The sequence below is a fragment of the Hyaena hyaena genome, unplaced genomic scaffold, assembly GCF_003009895.1.
Source record: "Hyaena hyaena isolate Hyena2069 unplaced genomic scaffold, ASM300989v1 scaffold_628, whole genome shotgun sequence".
In the NCBI taxonomy this organism is placed as follows: Eukaryota; Metazoa; Chordata; class Mammalia; order Carnivora; family Hyaenidae; genus Hyaena; species Hyaena hyaena.
The window spans coordinates 429993-451304 of NW_024081261.1; the positions used below are offsets into that span (position 1 = coordinate 429993).

At 43.2% G+C, this 21312-nt stretch overlaps 1 protein-coding gene across 1 annotated transcript in view; it reads right to left on the reverse strand.

The window, feature by feature from the left end:
- The window catches only part of COL4A3 (collagen type IV alpha 3 chain), a 136128-nt gene that overhangs the window by 9497 nt on the left and 105319 nt on the right, over positions 1-21312 (reverse strand). Inside the window, exons 29-46 of the mRNA XM_039257611.1 lie at positions 20506-20603; positions 19580-19730; positions 19115-19228; positions 17940-18107; positions 16211-16300; positions 15524-15658; positions 13239-13337; positions 12110-12199; positions 11645-11784; positions 11055-11181; positions 9387-9467; positions 9058-9156; positions 8776-8823; positions 6541-6726; positions 5618-5748; positions 2249-2321; positions 243-314; positions 29-154 (exon numbers count right to left, since the gene is read on the reverse strand). Coding sequence (XP_039113542.1) covers positions 29-154; positions 243-314; positions 2249-2321; positions 5618-5748; positions 6541-6726; positions 8776-8823; positions 9058-9156; positions 9387-9467; positions 11055-11181; positions 11645-11784; positions 12110-12199; positions 13239-13337; positions 15524-15658; positions 16211-16300; positions 17940-18107; positions 19115-19228; positions 19580-19730; positions 20506-20603 — 2028 coding nt within the window. The remainder of the gene's footprint in view (positions 1-28; positions 155-242; positions 315-2248; positions 2322-5617; positions 5749-6540; positions 6727-8775; positions 8824-9057; positions 9157-9386; positions 9468-11054; positions 11182-11644; positions 11785-12109; positions 12200-13238; positions 13338-15523; positions 15659-16210; positions 16301-17939; positions 18108-19114; positions 19229-19579; positions 19731-20505; positions 20604-21312) is intronic.

Below are 21312 nucleotides of genomic sequence, written 5' to 3' on the forward strand. Positions count from 1 at the left end.
ATTCATGTCAATCCGGCCAGTTCCACACCTGGGATTCCCGGTGGCCCCGGTGGCCCAGGTTCTCCTTGCATCCCTGGTTCTCCAACAGGGCCAGGTGGCCCTGGGCTTCCTGGAAGGGAGATGATCTTAACTATGCCAGGTTCCCCGCGTACACCTATGACATGAACAGAGGAAAATGATGGCTTCACCGATGAGCTACCGTTTCTTCATGAAGAGCAAAACTAAGGAGAAATAATGTTTACCGGGTGGTCCTTTAGGCCCAATTTGCCCTGGAGGTCCAACTAGTCCCGGAAATCCTGGATTACCTTTCTCCCCTTAAAAAAAAAAAAAAAAAAAAGCAACGTGATTCCATGTAGAACAGTGGGTTTCCCAGCCCTTCAGGTTTATGAGCAACTGTAAGGACCGACAGTTACGACTGGAGGTGATGGAGCTCTGTGACAATGGCTACAACTTCTGACACTTTATTTGGGCCAAATCAATCATGCCTAATGCTTATTAAAAAATATATTCTAGAAGTAGGCATTAAGATTTTGTATTTTAGTATTGAAGACGAAGAGTTAGTGACATTCACTTTTTTAGTTCCAAAACGAATTTAGTATTTAAGGTAAAGTATGAAATGACATTAAACCTATTCTAGTGCTTACGTCAATTGCCATAATTACCTACTTAGCTGACTACTCTAGCAGTATTAAGAGCCCATTAGTTATATCAGGGACTCTCATGAACACATATAGAATATTTGCTTTCATGTAAACTATCAAAATGATCTGATTTCTCTCCCAAACAGTCTTTGACATGAATAAAAGTTTACCACGAATCATCGATTTGGAGAAATACTCTCTTTTTAAAACTCTTGAAATAAGGTAGATGTTACATTCGATTACTTAGAAAGACTTGAATACTAAACATGGCATTTATAGAAGCAATACAATAAAATATATTATCAAAAGTTAACTGGAAACTACACTCTAAATTATCCACTTGGTATCAGAACTTGAGGATGTCCATATTTACTTATGCACAACAGAAGAAGCCTAATTGTTTTTCCCTTTGAGGATTAAAAATTTCCAAATGAAGAAGTGCAAACCCGTCACTAGTGCCAGCAGATAGGTGGTGTTACTCTGAAATCTAAGAGAAAAATTGAATGTATTTCATAGAACACATTTCAAAAGAACTGAGTTCATGAATCTCCCCTGTAAATAGCTCTTAATATTTGACCAGAATGTTTCTTTTCTTTAGTGGGGCTTTTATATAATTTTTCCAATCTTAGATACTCCTATTCTGGAAAGGGGGGGCGTGACAGGTGGGACACATGATTCCCAGGCTGCCCTGTCCACCCTCCCCCATGTCCACCCTCCCCCACAATGCCTAGTGGGACTCAGAATCATCTGCTTTGATTTATTTGTAACTAATTTGATCCTTGGAGAGTCAGTGGTTGAAAGTATTGAAAAGGCTCTCTTTGAACTCTACTTTGACCTCTCTTGGACCTGGAAAAGCTTAACCTTTGTGAAAATGTGGCTTTGTTCCTTTTGGCTACACATACTATTTAACACTGGTATAGTCTATGATATGCTGTACAAAAGCAGTGACAAAGAATTTAGTCAGTGAAGACAACGAATATAATATTGAAAACCTTATGTAAGGTCATAGCATCTTTGTGGAAGATTTGAGAAATATTTTCTGAAACCTGAAGTTTAGACTTTTGTGCATGAAAATTTTAAACTTATAGCCCCCCAAATTATATGTCTCTTCTGTTTATAATACATGTGTCAAGAAAAACCCCAAATACTTAAATCTTGCATGTAAAACTTTACTTACCCTCCCCCATTAACACTTTGGTAAATATTTGTTTAGATTTTCAGTTTTTAAAAATTATAACACACACACATGTGAAAATAAGCAAATTCAAAGCAACAGTGTTAATATTGATGTAGTTTCCCATCCCCAAACCAACATACATCACTATTCTGAATGGTACCCACTTTTTTATTTTATTTTATTTTATTTTATTTTATTTTATTTTATTTTATTCTATTCTATTCTATTTATTTATTTTCTATAGTTTCTATCCTTAAGACATGAATTTTTAAGACCCCTGTGGGTGGGTTCTGGTGGTCTTCCTTCTTTACTCATAACTAAGATCCTATTTGCACTGGAGACTGGAGGAGTTCAGTAAACATTTGTGTGCCCTGAAATATAAGTCACAATCATTGTCTTTGCATCTAAAGAGTAGTGCACTAAACAGTACCTTTTACACCTGGAAATCCATGGAATCCAGGATCACCTCTGAGCCCTGGCAGACCTGGGGTGCCTGGCGCTCCCTATAGTTCAGATAAAAGGGAGTAGAACCAAAGACAAAATTTAAAAAATCACAATTGTCACTGTATTTTTTTTTTAAGGTAAGAGGATATAATATTATGTTGGGTTAGAATGGGCTGACGTCCACAGATACCATTTTTACCTTCACACCAATCCTTCTATAGGAGGATCCAATCTCCTTTGCCACCTAGACCTCTCCTTAGGACTATCATTTTCTTTTTTAAGTTTATCATTTATTCCCACGAGTTGGGAAGGGGTAGAGAGAGAGGGAGAGAGAGAATCCCAAGCAGGCTCTGCACTATCAGTTTAGTGCGGGGCTTGATCTCATGAACCACGACATCATGACCTGAGCTGAAAACAAGCCTTGAATGCTTAACTGACTGAGTCACCCAGGGGCCCCAGGACTATCATTTTCAATAAAACGGAAGCAAAGACTGCCCTTAGGGTCAAGAGCAAACACAACTTGTGGGTGTTAATATCTGTTATATGAGTATGGACTACAACTCAATATTTTGTATCCTAAATGGACCCCCCCAGTATTTGGAGATCTTTCAGGAGGAGCAGGCACTGGAGACTGCCAGAATGAAAATTATAATTTTTATTCATCATTTTTGCAAAGACGACAGAGCCAATATTGAATTGTAGCACCATTCAATAAATGATGTAAAACCATTGTTTTAACCAAGTTGGCAGAGTTATTAATTACTCCTGGCCAGAGTGGTGGTAGAAGTAAGGTGTCCAGGGACTGGGAACATAAAGGGTTTATCCAGGGAGCTTTGACATGCGCTTTTGGCAAGGATGCATCTGACCAGGAGGAGACGCTCCCTCCTCAGGCTCACACCTGCCCTTGTAGCCATGGAATGCTCAAGCAAGGCCACAGAAGAAGGGGTAAGGGAGCAGAGCTTCAGAAAGGAGCTGCATGTCAGAATGTAAGTGAAATCTATTACACTGTCCATATGAAAGGAGACAGAATACTATCACTTGAACACAAGGAACTGAAGGGCATTAAAAATGCCAAGGAAAACAAAACTGGCCTCTAAGCCAACTGTCTTTGGAGCAAGAAGCCCAAAGAAGGAAAAATCCTAAACCTTGGATAAGGTGGTGTCAGGTGAATAAAGGGGGGAGAGAAAACAAGACCATCTGGTTCTAGACCAGTCAAGGACTCTCAGGCTCTGGAAGTTTGGCCTGTTCTCTGGAGACAGAGATAATCAGGGGAAGCCAACCAGCCCTTAGGTGACGAGGGAGCATCCCCTTGCAAGGAGAGGACTGTTGAGGGCACAGAGCCAGTTTAGACATCCACCAAGAAGAATTATCTTTCTCTTTTCTTTTTTTAGTTTTTCATTTTAGAGAGAGTGGTTGTGTGAGCAGGGGAGAGGGGTAGAGAGAGGGAGGGAGGTAGACAGACAGAGAGAGAGAGAAAGAGAGAGAAACCTTAAGCAGGCTCCATGTTCAGAGCCTGACACAGGGCTCAATCTCACAAGCTTGGGATCATGACCTGACACGAAACCAAGAGTTGGACATTCAACTGCCTGAGCCACCCAGGTGCTCCAAGAAGAATTCTCTTGGCAGTTCTAATGTAGAAGCCCCAACTGACCCTGAAGCCACCAGAGAATTTAAGAGAGATCACATTTCCGAACCATGCTTTCCATAACCCAGTGTCCTGGGAAGGACTTTCTCTGTGATTTTAGGATCAGTGTTTGTCACTTTCAAAGAATCATGGAAAACATGAGAGTTCTAAGCCTGGGCAAATACCTCATTTTTTCAAGAAAAAAAAAAGTTTATAAAGATAGACTCTGAAAACCAAATACCAAGAGAACTGAAGAGAACCTCACGTGATTCCTGACATGCCACCACCATGCTAGAGTGCCTCATTGCCCATCACGACGACAACACAGCACAGCTATGACATAACTCTGAACTCCTCATCAACCTCCACCAATCTGATGTAAACAGAGGTTTCTCAAATACACTGCTAAGGAGAAAGTGAGGGAAGATGGCCCAGATGTTGGGTGAGAGACTGAATTTAGAGAACTTCATAGTCTGGGAGCATGAGCCTAAATGAACACAGTGTCAGCTATACAAAAGAAATGTGAAAGTTCTGCACGTAAGTCACAAATAAGCAGCCAGGAACTAAAAGTAATGGAGAAAACTTAGAAGCCCTTCATGAGGAAAAGGTGTGCACCAGAAGCTCACTGTGCAGTGACAATGTGGTGACATGGCAGCCAGATGGCCTATGTGGAATTTTAGGTTGTATTATACAATGGTGATGTTCCAGATCGTGAGACTCTTCCCTCCTTTAGCCATGCTGTGGGGTACTGAGTTCTTATTCCCAGGGGGTGTTGGTCTCAGGGGCTGTGTTTTCAAATTTTTTTAATCATTTATTTGAGAGACAGAAAGTATGAGTGGGGGAGGGGCAGAGAGAGAGGGAAACACAGAATCCAAAGCAGGCTCCAGACTCTGAGCTGTCAGCACAGAGCCCGACACGGGGCTCGAACTCATAAGCAGTGAGTGAGCTCATGACCTGAGCCGAAGTTGGATGCTTAACTGAGTGAGCCACCCAGGCACCCCTAAGGGGCTGTGCTTTTAAGGGAGATGTTGACCAGCTGTGATATGTATTCAAAATAGAGGCAGAGCTGACGAAGGGTTAAACTGAATTTGAAAAACACAGTATTTATCAAGAGAGAAAATACTGAGAAGGAAGTGGCAACTCTTTTGAAACCCTGGAATGTACATCAAGGGGAGAAAGTAAACAGACATTCAGGGGACAGAGCTGATAACTGTATTTATTTTTATTTTTATTTTTGAGAGAGAGACAGAGTGTGAGCTGGGGAGGGGCAGAGAGAGAGGGAGACACAGAATCTGAAACAGGCTCCAGGCTCTGAGCTGTCAGCACAGAGCCTGATGTGGGGCTCGAACCTACCAACCATGAGATCATGACCTGAGCCAAAGTTGGAAGCCCAACCGACTGAGCCACCCAGGTGCCCCTGAAAGTACATTAATAGAGAAAAATGATATTGTCCTCTTGAGCGATCTCAAACTGTTGGGGGCTTTGTTAAGATTCCATTACTGGAATTGTTCAGAATCTAAACAAGAAAAGGTCAGGAAAAGAGTCCCCTACAAACCAAACTTCTAGAGGCTAAACCTGTCCAACTCTTAAGATTCTTTGAATCTCCTGGACTCTTCCCTCGGGTGCTCAGGAGCATTACAAATGCGATTTTTGTCGTTTTCTCTGGGGACATCTAATCCTGGCAATTGATGGAGAAGAATATAAGAAGTCAAAATAATGGTCCACACTTACCGGGTGACCCGGTGGCCCCTCGTCCCCTACAGCTCCAGGTGGGCCTCTGGGGCCGGGCTCGCCCAGAAGCCCCTTGTCTCCTTTCATGCCTCTTACGTGACTCCCTGGAGGTCCTGGAGGACCAGGCTCACCTGCATTTACAAAGAGCCGTTCAGTATGGCCCGTCGGGGAGCCTGGCAGGTTCTGTCGGCGGGTTTTTGGACAACGGGCACAGCCTGCACCCATTGTGACCGCGCACGTGCTTTCTGTTGTGGCAAGTGATGGGCTTGTGGTGAGGACTGAATGAGATACAGCCAGGGAGGGGGCTGTGTGTCCCCGGTGAAGGTCTTTTAGAGCAGGGCTTGTGCCTAGCTTGGTACTTGATCCATAAAAGCAACTCAATAAGTCTTGGTGATGGGATGCATCTCTCTCTTTTAGGCTTATTAACTTGGTGATTACTAATTTTCAAACAGGTCCCCTTTGTTCCAATCACCCCAACAGCCGTGGTGAGCACCAGGCGATGTATGGAAGTGGTGAATCACTATATTGTACACTCGAAACTAATCTTACACTGTATGTTAGCTAACTGGAAGGTTTTCAAATGTTTATGTGTTTTTGAGAGCAAGAGAGGGCATGTGCAGAGGGTCTGAAGCAGGCTCTGAGCTGACAGCAGAGAGCCTGACATGGGGCTCAAACTCATGAACCGTGAGAGCATGACCGGAACCAAAGTTGGACACGTAAGCTACCCGGGCACCCCAGCTAACTGGAATTTAAATAAAAAGTTAAAAGAAAAAGAAAATTCCGGCAGCTTTGCTGCACTCTGCTAGATGGAGCGGGTATGAGAAGGGACAAAGAAGCAGAGATCACATCAAGGGAAGGCTGAAGGCCTCTGCTGTCAAACGCCAGTTTCATCCTTCTATCCTATTTAAACGTAGGCCTTCTACCTGGGTTTCCTCTGAAGCCTGGTGGACCTTGATTTCCTTTCTGGCCAGGGATGATTGCACCAGGAAAACCCGGTGGCCCTGGGTGTCCCGCCACGCCGGTGGGTCCCTGTGGCCCGGCATCTCCCGCTGTCCCTTTCCTGCCGGGGAGGCCGGGTAAGCCTGGCGCTCCCCTATCTCCTTTGGCTCCTGCAAAGAGAAGGGCTTGGTAAGTTTCCATGATGGCCTTCGACTTGGAGTTGCAGATTGGGTTACCTCCAATAATGCAGATGCTGTGCTTAAAAGGCATTAAGAGTCACACTGTCTGTATTTTTCAATTTCTTTTAAATGTTTATTTATTTTTGAGAGAGAGCGCGCAAGCAGCGGAGAGAGAGGGAGACACAGAATCTGAGGCAGGCTCCGGGCTCTGAGCTGTCAGCACAGAGCCCGACGTGGGGCTTGAACCCATGAACCATGAGATCATGACCTGAGCTGAGGTCAGACACTTAACCGACTGAACTATCCAGGTGCCCCCACACTATATTTTTAAAAGAGGCTGGTAAAAGAAATATAGGTCTATAAGAAACTGAGTCGAGACTAATTTCTGCCTTAGTTCAGTCATTTGATTTTGTCAAAGTCACCTCACTATAATATGTGTCAGTTTTTCTTTTATTGTCTTTTTGTGTATGTGTGTGTGTGTGTGTGTGTGAGAGAGAGAGAGAGAGAGAGAGAGAGAGAGAGAGAGAATTTTAAGCAGGCTCCATGCCTAGCAAGGAGACTGATGTGGAGCTCAGTTTGATGACCCAGGGATGATGACCTGAGCCAAAATCAAGAGTCAGAGACTTAACTGACTGAGCCACCCAGGCGCCCCAGTTTTTCTTATTTAACATACCTGATGTAGCTCAGTCTTTAAAGGTCAAGTGAGATAATATACAGTCGGAAAAGTGTACTGTAAGCTCTAATGTGTTCTGTCACTATCTGCTGCAATTAATATTATTATCTGATGAACTTTAACTACAATGACATTATTTAATCACTGATGATTCAACAGAGAGAACATTCAGAGCTAACTCATCTGAAGAGTCACGCAGCCAAACCCAGACAGAGGAACAACAAAGTTGCAATCCCTCTTCTCTCCTCTGGTTTCTTGTCCCCCATAACACGAACACTAATCTGGAAGGGAAGACAGTGGCTGGGGGTTTGGATTTACCAAAGAGGAATCCCAAAAAGTCACCACTTAATTACAAATACTTTTCACCTGGGAGAACCCTCAAGAAAATTGTGCTTTGACGTTCACGAATGGGAAATATTGTACGAATTGAAACTAATCACTCCCTCCTCTTTTCTATCTCTGTGCAGCTTTGTAAAAACAAAAGTGTGGCTCCTGTGGACTTTCAAAGTTGGGCTCATAGGTTGAGAGGCAGTTCCTGCCCCTCTGAGCTTCTCAGCTCTTCCTTGCTGGTTCCCGTGAGCATCAATACCCAGAGGTCTTCATTAGGAAGAGCACTCTTTGCTAATAAAGTACGCCTGTCTGCAGGACCCACATCTGTGAAGGATCCATAGAAGATGCAAACAATCTAATATTTCTTCTGCCAAGTTTCTCCACAAAATGGAAAAGGTTTGAAGAAGCTGCTTATCTTGTACAACACTGCCGTGAGAAGTCCGGACTCACAGTCTGTCAAACTAAAATCTTGTGTGTGCTTTGAATGACATGTTCTGCACACTGTCGTGTTTGGCCTTGAGAGAGTTACTGGTAGCCCGTCCTTAGAACAACATAGCCTGAGCCACAGGCTGGCCTTGGGGGTGGGAGTCAGACCAATGAAGATAGCAAGGTGGCAAAGAATTCGTGTTACTACTACGTGTTATCCCCACCCTCCCCCACCCTACTCAGAATAGCAGAGAGCAGTGCTCAGGGAGAAGCCAGCCCTTCCACCTCCACCCTTTCAGGAGGTGATACATTGAAACCATGCTAACAGCCACAACAAAGAGCTACAATAAGAAGTCTTCTGATTTCTTAAAGATTTTCAATGCAAAGAAATTCCAAAATTGGATCACAGTTTCTGATTCATTCACTTTGTAATGGTGGTCATAATTTTTAAGCATCTCTTTACTTGGATACTAAGAACAGAAACATCTTATATTACCACCGGGACTTCTTTAATTCAATATGTTAAGTTTATTTTATATATCAGGCATTTTGATTAGATTCTGTCCTTGAAATCTCCATCACCAGGGTCAAGGGGGGGAAGCATTGCTCACCTGGAACACCAGGGCTCCCTCTGGGGCCTGGAAGTGCCCCCAGCAAACCTGAAAGAGATGAGTTTGGGACCTGAGTGTTTTATATGTGGTTAGTTTCATGTACTCCGTCTGGTCAGTTTCACTTTGGCGATAGAAGGAACTTTGGTTACCGCACACCCAGGACACATTAAAGACCATCGATTCCATTGGAGGAGAATCTCTAGAGCAGCAAAGGATTACGGTGCCACTAACCATTCATTGCAAAATGATACCAGTGGAGCCACGCTAATGAGCAACACGTACCTGTTTCTCCCTTTTCTCCTGCTGGACCGGGAATTCCATCACGTCCCTGGCTGCCCCTCATCCCCATCGGTCCAGGAGGCCCTAGGAACCCTGGAGGTCCTGAGAAAAGAAATGCCATTCGAAGAGAAGGTATATTTCCTAGCAATGGCCTGATGTGAACACCGGATATGTAGAATTCTATTAAAGGTGTTCCTTTTTTTTTTGTCCGGGGACTGAGTAACTGGGAGCTAATTTCTAAGGGGCAGCAGATAGGTATACAGAATTTCCAGCCTCAGGAGTAGATGTGCCTCCCTCTTGAAGGGGAAATAAACAAAGTACAAAAATGAAACCTGGAGGGCCTTTTACTCCTGGAGGACCAGGGAAGCCTTTGATGCCTTTTAACCCCAGATCACCGTCAGGGCCCGGCTTTCCTATAAATAAAGAGAGAAGAGAAGGGGAAAAAAAGAACAGCACAAGGTAAATGGTTACAAGAGTGGCAGAACTGGTCCGTTTTTACAGTCACCTGTGCTCATGCTGGCCTTCAGGCCTTTCCCCGGAGAAGCGCAGGACAGATGTCTCCGGTCACTTTCACATGTGTTTGTGCACCACCCCCATGGCCACCCAGTATCTGATTCATGACTTTAATTGGGAGTTAGCAGCAAATCCACTGAACCTTTCAGTATTTGAAATGATAGTTTCAATGTTATCTTTCAGTAAGCTACAACCTAGTAGCCTGGCAGTTGTTTTTAATAAAATAAAAAAAATAAAACTTGAACTCAAATTAGAGGCAAATGAGAAAGAAAGCCAACGCTACCTGAAAACATGCCAGAAAAAAAAAATCACAACAACAGTGTTATGGATTGAATTATCTTGCCCCCAAGTACATGTTGAAGTCCTTAACCCTAGTACCTTTGAAAAGCACTATATTTGGAGATTGAGTCTTTAAAAAAAAGCTATTAAGTTAAAACAAGGCCACTAGGATGGGCCCTGATCCAATATGACTGGTGTCCTCACAAGAAGAATTGATTAGAAGACAGACACGCAGGGGCACCTGGGTGGCTCAGTCGGTTAAGTGTCCAACTTTGGCTCAGGTCATGATCTCATGGTTCGTGGGTTCAAGCCCCACATCGGGCTCTGTGCTGACAGCTCAGAGCCTGGAGCCTGTTTCAGATTCTGTGTCTCCCTCTCTCTCTGCCCCTCCCCAGATCGTGCTCTGTCTCTCTCTGTCTCAAAAATAAAGAAACATTAAAAAAAATTAGAAGACAGACACGCAGAGAAGGAAGACCGTGTGAGGGCACAGCAAGATACCCAACCACAAGCCCAGGAGAGAGACCTTGGGAACCATCTGTGCTGACATCCTGATCTCGGACTCCCAGCCTCCAGAACCGTGAGAAAATAAATTTCTGCTATTTAAGCCCCTACCCCCACCCCACCCCCCGTCTGTGTTATTTGTTATGGAAGCCCTAGAAAACCAATACAAATATGAGTTTGGGCAATGAACTAACATTAAAAAAATTTTAAGTTTTTTTAATTCATGAGAGAGAGAAAGACAGAGCATGAGTGGGGGAGGGGCAGAGAGAGAGGGAGACACAAATCTGAAGCAGGCTCCAGGCTCTGAGCTGTCAGCACAGAGCCTGACTTGGGGCTCGAACCCACAAATTGCGAGATCATGACTTGAGCTGAAGTCGGACACTTAACCTACTAAGCCACCCATGCGTCCCAATGAACTAACATTTTGTGTCTCTAGGCTGAATTCTTTGAGACAGCATGTAAGTTTTATTGACAGGATCAGGTTTTTTAGATGTCAGTCCGTCCAACTGGCTGATCAGTAACACTGGGCCCCTCTTGATTAAATTTCCTGTTCCCCGGAGTCTAAGAATTTGAAGATCAAAGTTGAATAAACACAACCATAGTACAAAAACCTAAATAGCTTTCAAGTTAGGGAGCTGATTCTAGGAGGTGAGGGCAATGCTAAGTGTCTCATTTCTGGCTTTCTGAGTTGTAAAGCCAATGCCTACCTGGGTGGCCAGGACTTCCGGGGTGTCCTGGGGCCCCCTCAGATCCAGCAGGCCCCGAATGTCCAGGTGCTCCAGGGGCCCCTCTTTCTCCTTTCCTTCCCGTGTCACCCGGCAATCCTGGATCTCCCTTAAAATCAGCCAGACACCTTTAGAATTCTCGCATAAGCAGGATATGTGATCAGAATGGAGTATGAACTCTGCTAGCATTTAGTTAGTGATTTCGTTACTTATTTAACAATTCATATTAAATGTCTGCGGCAGGCAGGCCTTGTGACAGGGGCTGGGAACGGGATGGCTGAATGCTTTGCTGGGACAAGTGCAAAATGCAAAGGACATTTAAATGGCAAGAAAAAGGATGAGCAATTCCTTGGGGATTGAAATTGGAGGGATAAACTTATAAGGCGATAGCTGTGTGATAGGCATTTTGAGCTGTGGGAAGAGGCTAAACCACCCAAGTCATCGCCAGAAAACACAGCAGCATTTTCATTGCTCTTTGTCCACAGGGAATCTAGACACTCGGTGAATCTTAGAGAGTCAGTGCTCCCCACCCCCACCCAATATAGCGCAAGTGCTTCCGTGGCCCGGTGTACCTTCGGTCCCCGTGATCCTGGCCCTGCACCTGCCGAATAACCGGGCTCTCCCTTCTCTCCCTGGAGACCGTGAACACCCGGGAGACCTGGCCTTCCGGCTAGACCTGGTAGTCCCAAAGCTCCCCTGTGTCCTTTAGGACCTGAAATTAGGAAAGACGTCAGGTAAAATAGGCAAACACAGGGATCCCGAAACATTTCGCTTCTCACTTTTGCATAAGCCACCTTTCTGGCTCTTTAGAATCACTGACACATTGAGTAGTTATAACGGATGATCTTTACACATGTGAATATTTATTGTGTTCTCACTCCGTGTTCCAATTGCACACCGTGTGTTTGTCTAAAAGTAAATCTAGCTTTGCACCAACGTTCTACCACATGGGAAACTGGGACAATGAACAACACAGAAAATCTACAGTTAGGGGCCCGCATGAGCTTTTGGCTCGTGGACAGGACCCTCCACCTCACCTGGCATCCCCATGTGCCCCATGCTTCCTGGCACGCCACGTGGGCCCGGTTTTCCAGGGCTCCCGATGCTGCCTGGATCTCCTCTGGGGCCTGGAGAAGAAACAGATAGTCGCATGTCCTGGACATAGTAGGTGCTCAGTAAATATTCGTTGCTTGTATGAATGAATGAATTCTAAGCAGTCAGATCAGCTAGCTTATATAAGTACTTAGGTAGTTGCCTTTTTGCCTTCAGATGAGGAGGGGACTAAGGATCCAGAAAATGGAAAATTACAGAAAGTTAGATGCTTGTCAGCAGGCCTGGATTTCAAACATGAAAACCATTCTAAGGCCAATGCCAGGAGAAAAGAGGGGGCTCCTCCCACCATATCACAATTAATTCCCAAAGGCAATGCTGACATTTTACTGCCGTGTAATATATTTTGTCACTGACATGGTCATAGAGAAGAGGGGGCTACTGTAATTGTTTAAAAAACTACTTTGCAAACTCAGTAGCTTGTTGATTAAAAAAAAAAAAAAGAAAGGCAAGTTCAGAAATTTCTAAATCCTTACCTGATTTTCTTCTATGATATGTGACACGGTGATAAATTATAGTTTATAATACAGATCAGCAATGTCAAAATAACATTTTTAGTGCAAAAATGGAACTTTGGGGACACCTGGTTGGCTCAGCCTGTTGAGCATCTGACTCTTGATTCCAGCTCAGGTGATAATCCCAGGGTTGTGGGATAGAGCCCTGCATCAGGCTCCACACTGAGCATAGAGCCTGCTTGAGTTTCTCTCTCTCTCTCTCTCTCTCTCTCTTTTTCTCTCTCATCCCCTTTGTTCCTCTCCCCCACTTGTACTCTCTCTGTCTCTCTTCCTCTCTCTCTCTCCCCCCTGCCCCTCCCCGACTTGTACTCTCTCTCAAAATAAAAAAAGTTAAAAATGGAACGTTGTGTAAGTTAATATTTTTTAGTTAATATCAACTGACCATAAACAACTTCATTCCGACTTCACTGTGAAACAAATTCGGGTTGGAACGCTATGGAGCAAAATTCATATTCAACCCACTAAGTCAAGAAACACATTTTTGTTCCATTCAGACCCAGGGAAACTGAAGTCTTGATTTCTATCAGAGCATCTCCTCTACCTGGTGGTCCCGGTGGTCCAGATGGCCCTTGGTGTCCTTTTAAACCCGGTAACCCTGGAACGCCACTGTTTCCTTTCTCACCCGGCTTCCCTGCAAATCCTGAAGTTAAACACCATGGATTAAAAATACAGCTTAGAATTCTATGAGACTTGGTTAAATCCTGGTTAAAACTGATGAGACATTATGGTAATACACTCATAACATATTTGTTAAGAGCACAGGCAGACGTGGGCTCTTTTTAAAGACGATTAAATGAGGTAATATACGTAAAGGGTTAGCACCGTGCCTGGGCACGAGTCAGCTCTTCAGGGACACTAGCAATGATGATATTTATGCTTCAAACAAACATTTTAAGAATGAGTGGCCTAAATTTAGTTTCTTAAAATATTTTTTCTTTCTTTTAGTAATGACAGAGGACCGGTTATTACACTATTCTTATCCAGACCATCCCTTTCTCAAATCGATTGATTACAATGACCATTTATTAAGTAATTAGTACATGACAGACATCCTTTTCTTTTATTTATCTTATTGAATCTACAGGCAATATCAGTCTGTCCTTGAGTCTTTCTAGAATGGGTGAAGAGATGACCCAGCTCAGCCTCTGTGAAGTCAACGGACTAATCTAGAGTCACAATCAATGAGGGATCCTGCTGGGATCCGGACCTGGCTGTGCAGGCTGGGAAGCTTGCAAACTTCCCACACAACTGTCCTACTTTCCATAAAACATGGCTTTGATCACGTGACTCCCCGGCTCAAAAACAGTCCCTGAATCTACAAATTACAAAGTCCTTCTGCTGGCATCTGAAGCACTCTCCGGTGTGTCTGCGGCCAGACTTTGGGCCTCTTCTCAAGAAGACTCCCTTCCTTGGGCGCTTCACCTGCTTCCATCCTTATTCATTCACATAAACACCGAGTATCTAACAGATAGGTGTTGTGTCAAGTACTGGAAACATAAATCATGTTCCTTCACCCCAAGGTTTTAGTGTTGAATTGGGGAGTCAGCCAGGTAAACACGGAATTGCTACCCAGTGTGATACGTTCTGTCATAGAGCTGGGTACAGCATGCTACAGGAAGAATCTCTGCAAGAGGGGACGGTGTGTGTGTGTGTGTGTGTGTGTGTGTGTGTGTGTGTGTCTAAGACTGAAGACGAGCCAGCTGGGTGGAAAAATCATGAAACAGGACAAGATGCCCAGAAAGAAAACATATAAAAGAATCTGAGGAGCAGGGGGTTAGATTATTTTCTTTTGTAACATTTGTTTTTTCTATTGATGTCATCTACCACAATCTAAAAATATATATTATTTAGCACGTTCGTGTGCTTTGGACTGGCAGGGATTAGCAGGCTACAGCCTGCAGGCCAAATCTGGTGTGGTGTGGTATGGCTAGAGGGCTAGAAATGTTTTCTTGTTAAACATTTTTACATGAAATGCTGAGGATGACTATGCAACGGGGAACATAAGCCGTCCAGAAACTCCCAGATATTTACTGCCTGGCCCTAGACACAACATATCCACAGACCCATTAATGTCTCTTCCCTCCCTTCCCCCCACTGAGTTGTAAGGTTCCTGATGACCAGGATACTAACCTCTGCTTTGTTCACCTCTGTGTCTTTAGGACATAATAAAACACCTAGTCAATAGGTCCGAAAAAATAATTATTGAAAAAGTATTTGTCACATGGCTGGTGAGGTGGGCAAAGTGCAAGTGATAAACTTTGTAAGCCAATCTCAGATTACTTTTTATCATACTTGCCAGGAAGGTGGTTTTGAGGCTTATAATTTAAAACTGATGAGTGGCAGTTTAAATACAGCAGACCCAAATGCAGAACTCAGTTTGAAATAAAAAGCCACGGCGTGCCTGGGTGGCTCAGTCAGTTAAGCATCCGACTTTGGCTCGGGTCATGGGCTTGCGGTTCGTGGGTTCAAGCCCCGCGTCAGGCTCTGTGCTGACAGCTTGGAGCCTGGAGGTGCTTTGGATTCTGGGTCTCACTTTCTCTCTGCCCCTCCCCTGCTTACACTCTGTCTCTCTCTCAAAAATAAAACATTAAAAGAATGTTAAAAAGAAATAACAAGTCACACATAAAGGAGGCAACATGCTATTGTGCAAGGCACACAAGGCCCAGTTCTAATCCAGGCTTGGGCCACCAACTGGCTTCGGGCCTGAGCAGGATGGAAGTATTGGTTGTCAGTGTCCTCACTGTCAACTACAGGGGTTTTCTTGGATCATTCTTAGTCTCAGAACCAGCTCTGACGTTCTGGTTCTACACAAAAGGAGGGCTGTACCTTTGAGGCCCGGTTCTCCTTTGTCCCCCACTAAGTGGGATATTCCAGAAGGCCCTGGGGGTCCTTTGTCTCCTTCTTCCCCCTTGGCTCCTGGGGGCCCTTCCTCACCCTTTGCTCCTGGGATTCCAAAGCCACCTAAAAAACAGGAGTAACAACATCAGTTCCTTACTTCTTGGGCTTGTTTGTAAGGATTTAAAAGTTACCAGTGCTTACCATAACACAACACAAAACAGGACAGATAAGCCCAAACAGGCAGCCATGTAAAGGCAGTGGATAAAGATTGCAGGGAGAAAACTGGGCGCCATTCAAATGGAAAAAGAAATACGGAGAATAGCAACATCGAGTAAGTGGTTCTCTCAGAATTCTATTTCCCCAAAGGGTAAAATACAATTTCTTTAAAAAAAAATTTTAATGTTTTATTTATTTCTGAGAGAGACACACACAGCGTGAGCAGGGGAGGGGCAGAGAGAGAGGGAGACACAGAATCTGAAACAGGCTCCAGGCTCTGAGCTGGCTGTCAGCACAGAGCCTGACATGGGGCTCGAACCCACGAACCGTGAGATCATGACCTGAGCCGAAGGGGCTTAACTGACTGAGCCACCCAGGCGCCCCTATAATTTATTATTCTGCTATGTAAGTGAACATCGTTCATGCCTCCTGATCCTGGGAAGATACTCCATCACTTACCCCTCTGTCCCGGGGTGCCTGGGCTCCCGGGACGCCCCGGATGACCAGTGTTTCCTGGATAGCCCATCATCCCAAGCGTTCCTTTTTCACCTGTGGAAGCAAGTGAACGCAAGGCAACTTAGGTTGTACAGAATGACAGAAGTGAAATATTCCATAAAATAAAATGTTATGTTTCTTTTTTTTTTTAATGTTACTTATTTTTGAGAGAGACAGCACAAACAGGGGAGGGGCAGAGAGAGGATGGAACAGAGGGATCCGGAGTAGGCTCCATGCTGACAGCAGAGAGTCTCTATGCGGGGCTTGAACTCACAAACCGTGAGATCATGACCTCAGCTGAGGTTGCATGCTTAGCCAACTGAGCTGACCAGGCACCCCTAAAATAAGTTATACTTCTAAACAGAGTTGAAGGGATGGTTTCTGTAAACAGAAAAATGACCATATTTATCTAGGTGATGGGATAGTAAACAGCCTTTCTTAAATTATGGTTGTGGAGGTCATTGGTAGCAAATCACATTGCAGATGAAAGTAGAATATAGAGAAGTTATGGAGTGCTCCCTCCTCCCAAACTCTGTATGAGTTCCCTTATTTTATTTTCCTCAGAGCAGCTGTCGATTATTGAACTTAATTTTTTTATTTTATTTTATTTTGATTTTAGAGTGGGGGAGAGAGAGAATCTTAATCAGGCTCCATGCTCAGCGCAGAGCCCAATGCAGGGCTCATTCCTATGATGCTGGAATCATGACCTGGCCAACATCAAGAGTCAGATGCTTAAATGCCTGAGCCACTCAGGTGACCTGAGCTTAGTTTTTAAATGCATTTGTTTTTGTCTCCCTCATTTCCACTGACATGTTTCTAGTGCTGGAATATGGTAGAAGCTTAATAATATAAATGAAAGAATGATTTGTTGATTAAGTCGTTATCCTGGGTTCTTCTCTGGAGGAAGGAGATGAATGAGGTCCTTATGCCGTGAGGTGACTATTAGAATATTCTTTCCAACATTCAAACTATAAAAACAGTGATGAAATAAAAAGAATGATGAGGGAATACTACGAACAACTCTACGTCAGCAAATCAGGTAACTTAGAGCATTTGCACAAATTACTAGTGAGGCACAGATTACCAAAACTGATTCAAGAAGAAATAGAAAGTCTAAGTAGACCTATAACAAGAAATTGAATTAGTATTATAAAAACTTCCGACAAAAGAAAACCCAGGTTCAGATGACTTCACTGGTGAATTCAACCAAATGTTTAAGGGATATCAATTCATCACTAACTCTTCTAGAAAATACAAAAAAAGGAAACACTTTCCATCTTGTTCTAGAAGGCCAGTGTTACCCTGATACCAAAACCAGGCAAAGATATCACAAGAAAAGAAAATGACAGACTAATATCTTTTATACATATAGATGCAAAAATTCTCAAGGAAATACCAGCAAATGTATTTTGGCAGTAACATATAAAAAGGATTGCACAGTCAAAGTTGTCAAACCCTGGGTAATTGTGAAATGTGATCATCCCACCACCAACACTATCCTGCTCTCTGACCCCTTACAAATAATTCAGTAGGAAACACTTAATACTAACTCAAAGTGTTAGTATAAGAGGCCAGTCTTATACTAACTCAAAGAAAAATGTAGAGTCAAAAGCCTAGGTCTGTGTCCAATTTATACAGCCGCCTTAAAAGGAAGAAGATAGAAGAAGAAAAATAAAAGCACAAAAAAGGATACCTGGTGGTCCTAAAAATCCTGGATTTCCTGGATATCCTTTTTGACCAGGTGGTCCCACCTCACCTCGCTGACCCGGCATTCCTGGCGGTCCAGGTTCCCCAGGAAAGCCTGACCTATCCAAGCCTGGAATACCTGGGTCTCCCTTTGGCCCTGTTTCACCTCTTCTGCCTATATATGAATGAATGAAAGAATGAATGAATGGACAAACACACACCTGCTTTCCCCATAAACTCCAGAAATATTTTCTAGGACTATAAATATTTTGTTGTGTGATTATGGGCAAACCACCCACTTATCTGACTGATGATTGATTTCATCCCCTTCTGTAAAATTTCTAAGATCACTTCTAACTTTAACATTCTGGTTCAGTGATTCATGCAGTAATAGAAGTATAGAGTTTAGATCTATTTTCTGCAGACATATCCTGGGACTGCACTTTATGACTATAGCTCGGTCTTTAACCTGCAGAGTAATACATACAGAGCCACTCAAGTGGAGGCGAGCCACCACATACTTCTGGAAACAATAATAGCACTACTGCAATCATTAATGTCTTAGCCCAGAATTGGTTTGTGAAATAAAAGCAGTAGGATAGCCCATAGGCATTAGCTGAGCTCTAAAGAATTTTTTTCTCAGTTCACAGACCTGATTGAGAAGAGCCAACAAAATAGAATACGTTTCACGTCATCTGGGTCATCGAGCCTCCATAATTTAGATTTATTTCATACCTTTATTTTATGTTGCTCGGAAAGCAATTAACTACATACATAAATTTACCATTTTATATACTAATGAAGGTAATGATAAAACTTTTTCTGAGAGTTTATATGTATATAAATATATATGTAAACATACATATATGTGTGTGTGTATATATATATATACACACACATATATATATACACTATATATATGTATATGTATATATACCCATACTCAGTCTTGTATACAAGACACAAAGCAATTTTACTATACTAACCTCGGGTCTTTTACTCTATAGATGGTACTCACTGCAACGAATCCATGACATTGTTTAGATTGCTAAAATAACATTCCCCGTTGAACAGTGGTCAGCACTTGCTGCTGGACAGTTCCCTTGTTAACCAGCAAAGCACAGAGCAGGAGTCTCATGTCACCTGTCTGCCTAATGACTGGTGGCAAGACCCTCCCCTTACCTTGTTGCCCTTTCAATCCATTTAATCCTGGAAGTCCTTGGGTTCCCCTCGGACCCTCCATGCACCTCCCTGGGGGTCCTTTTTTTCCAGGTGGTCCAGGCTTCCCTGGATCCCCTGCAAAACAGAGTCCCAGAATATACTCAGATGCCAAAACCCAAGGTCCTAGTACAATCATTCTCTTGTAACTTTCCCCCCTAAACTGAACCTATATTTAATACCACTGATATACCTTTTTACAGAGGACACTCACTATAAAGGACAGAAGGGAGAAAGGAGGAAGGAAAGAAAAAAAACCCCAAAAACAAAGGTAGGGCAGTGATGCTGAGTGGAAAAATAATTAGGACCTGCAGATTCTATTTGTTGAACTAGAAGTTTGAGAAGAATTCTTCATACTAGAGTGCTTTCAATTTGCTGTCTTTCAGCAGAGACTGCAGTGGAGAAAAGTAAATCACACGTTCTTTGTACCTTGTGGTCCATCAAGCCCTCTGGTTCCTGGAATTCCAGGCAGACCTGGATGTCCAGGGAGTCCAATTTCTCCATTTTCCCCAGAACTGCCTCTTTCTCCTGGAAAACCTGATGTTCCTGGTTCTCCAGGCAAGGCTAGTCCTGGCTCTCCCTATGGCACAGAAGACATGTTAGTTTTACTATATGATGCTTCCAAATCTTTCTTGTCTATCAACTGGTCTTTAGGGCCATTAAATGGAAAATAATCTGTTTTGGAGCACCTGGGTGGCTCAGTTGGTTGAGCGTCCAACTTTGGCTCAAGTTATGATCTCACAGTTCGTGAGTTCAAGCCTCACATTGGTCTCTCTGCTCTCAGTGCAGAGCCCCTTTGGATCCTCTGTCCCCCTCGCTCTCTGCCCTTCCCCCACTCACGTGGGCACACACGCTCTCTCTCTCAAAATAAATAAGTAGATTAAAAAAAGAAAATAATCTATTCTGCACAGTCACTGCCATTCTATCAACTTTCCTATTTCAACTCTAGTTGCTGAGTTTTCTGTACAATTATGCTTAACTATTCCTGAGGCCATGTAACCTCTACTTTTTCAGAAGACTGAAATTGTCTGGAAACAGTCAGCTGTCTCTCCTTTTGGTAGCTTTTCTCCTAGTTATCCACACTTCTACTTAGAGTCCTTCCATTTTAAATACTCTGAATGCTTCTGAAGATTAAGGAAGACATAGAGAGGTAAACCTGTCTACTAATCCTTTCTCTTTTCCTTTCTAAAAGGGTAGGATGGTTTCTGACAAACATTAAAAAGTATTTAATTTCTTTACCATCTATAAGTATATAGATAATTTCTACACCCAGAGCATCCTAACTGGCTGATTGTAATTGCCCACCTCCCTCATCATCCCCCCCCCATCAGTGTGAGTTTTAATTCTTGAAGAACCTTGGCTCCGGGGAGACCTGGTTCTCCAGGTGGCCCAGGCTTCCCCATTTCTCCTGGACAACCTGGTGATCCTTTTGTTCCTGGAAAACCTTGGTCTCCTACAGAGAAAAAACAATAAAGTTGGAGGATTAGACTTAGTAAAGATTCTGAGCAGTATCTCTGTGATTCTATCTGATGTTTTTATGGGGCAAGTTGTTAGAAATGTTTTTATGAAAGTTTGAATGATGAAAACGCCAATCGCTGGGGGGGCCAGGTGGCTCAGTCGGTTAAGCGTTCCACTCTTGATTTAGGCTTGGACCATGATCTCACAGTTCATGAGTTCGAGCCCTGCATTGGGCTCTGCGCTGACAGTGTAGAGCCTGCTTGGGATTCTCTCTCTCTACCTTTCTCTGCCCCTCCTCCACTCACAGTGTCTCAAAATAAATAAATAAAGTCAAAAAAATAGAAAAAACTAAATTAGCAATTAAAAAGTTAATTTTAATGAGCGATTTAAAAAATTCTGTTTCAAATCAGATCCTCAATTTAAAAAATGACTTTATCCATTTTGTGTTTAGCATGGCTACAATTTTGATTCAGCAATTCTTTAAACCACTGATACTGGTTGTCATTCTGGCTGACTTTATCTTTTGAGGTTATATTTTACATGAAGTGGACAGCCAAATGAATTTTTGCGTGTACAGAAATTCTTGAAAGCATGACCAAGATCAAGATAGAAAGACTTTCCAGTGCCTGAGGTAGCCGTTCTCAACATGGATAACTCAAGAGATTACTTCCTAATGCCACTGAGTGTAATGAATTAACTTTTTT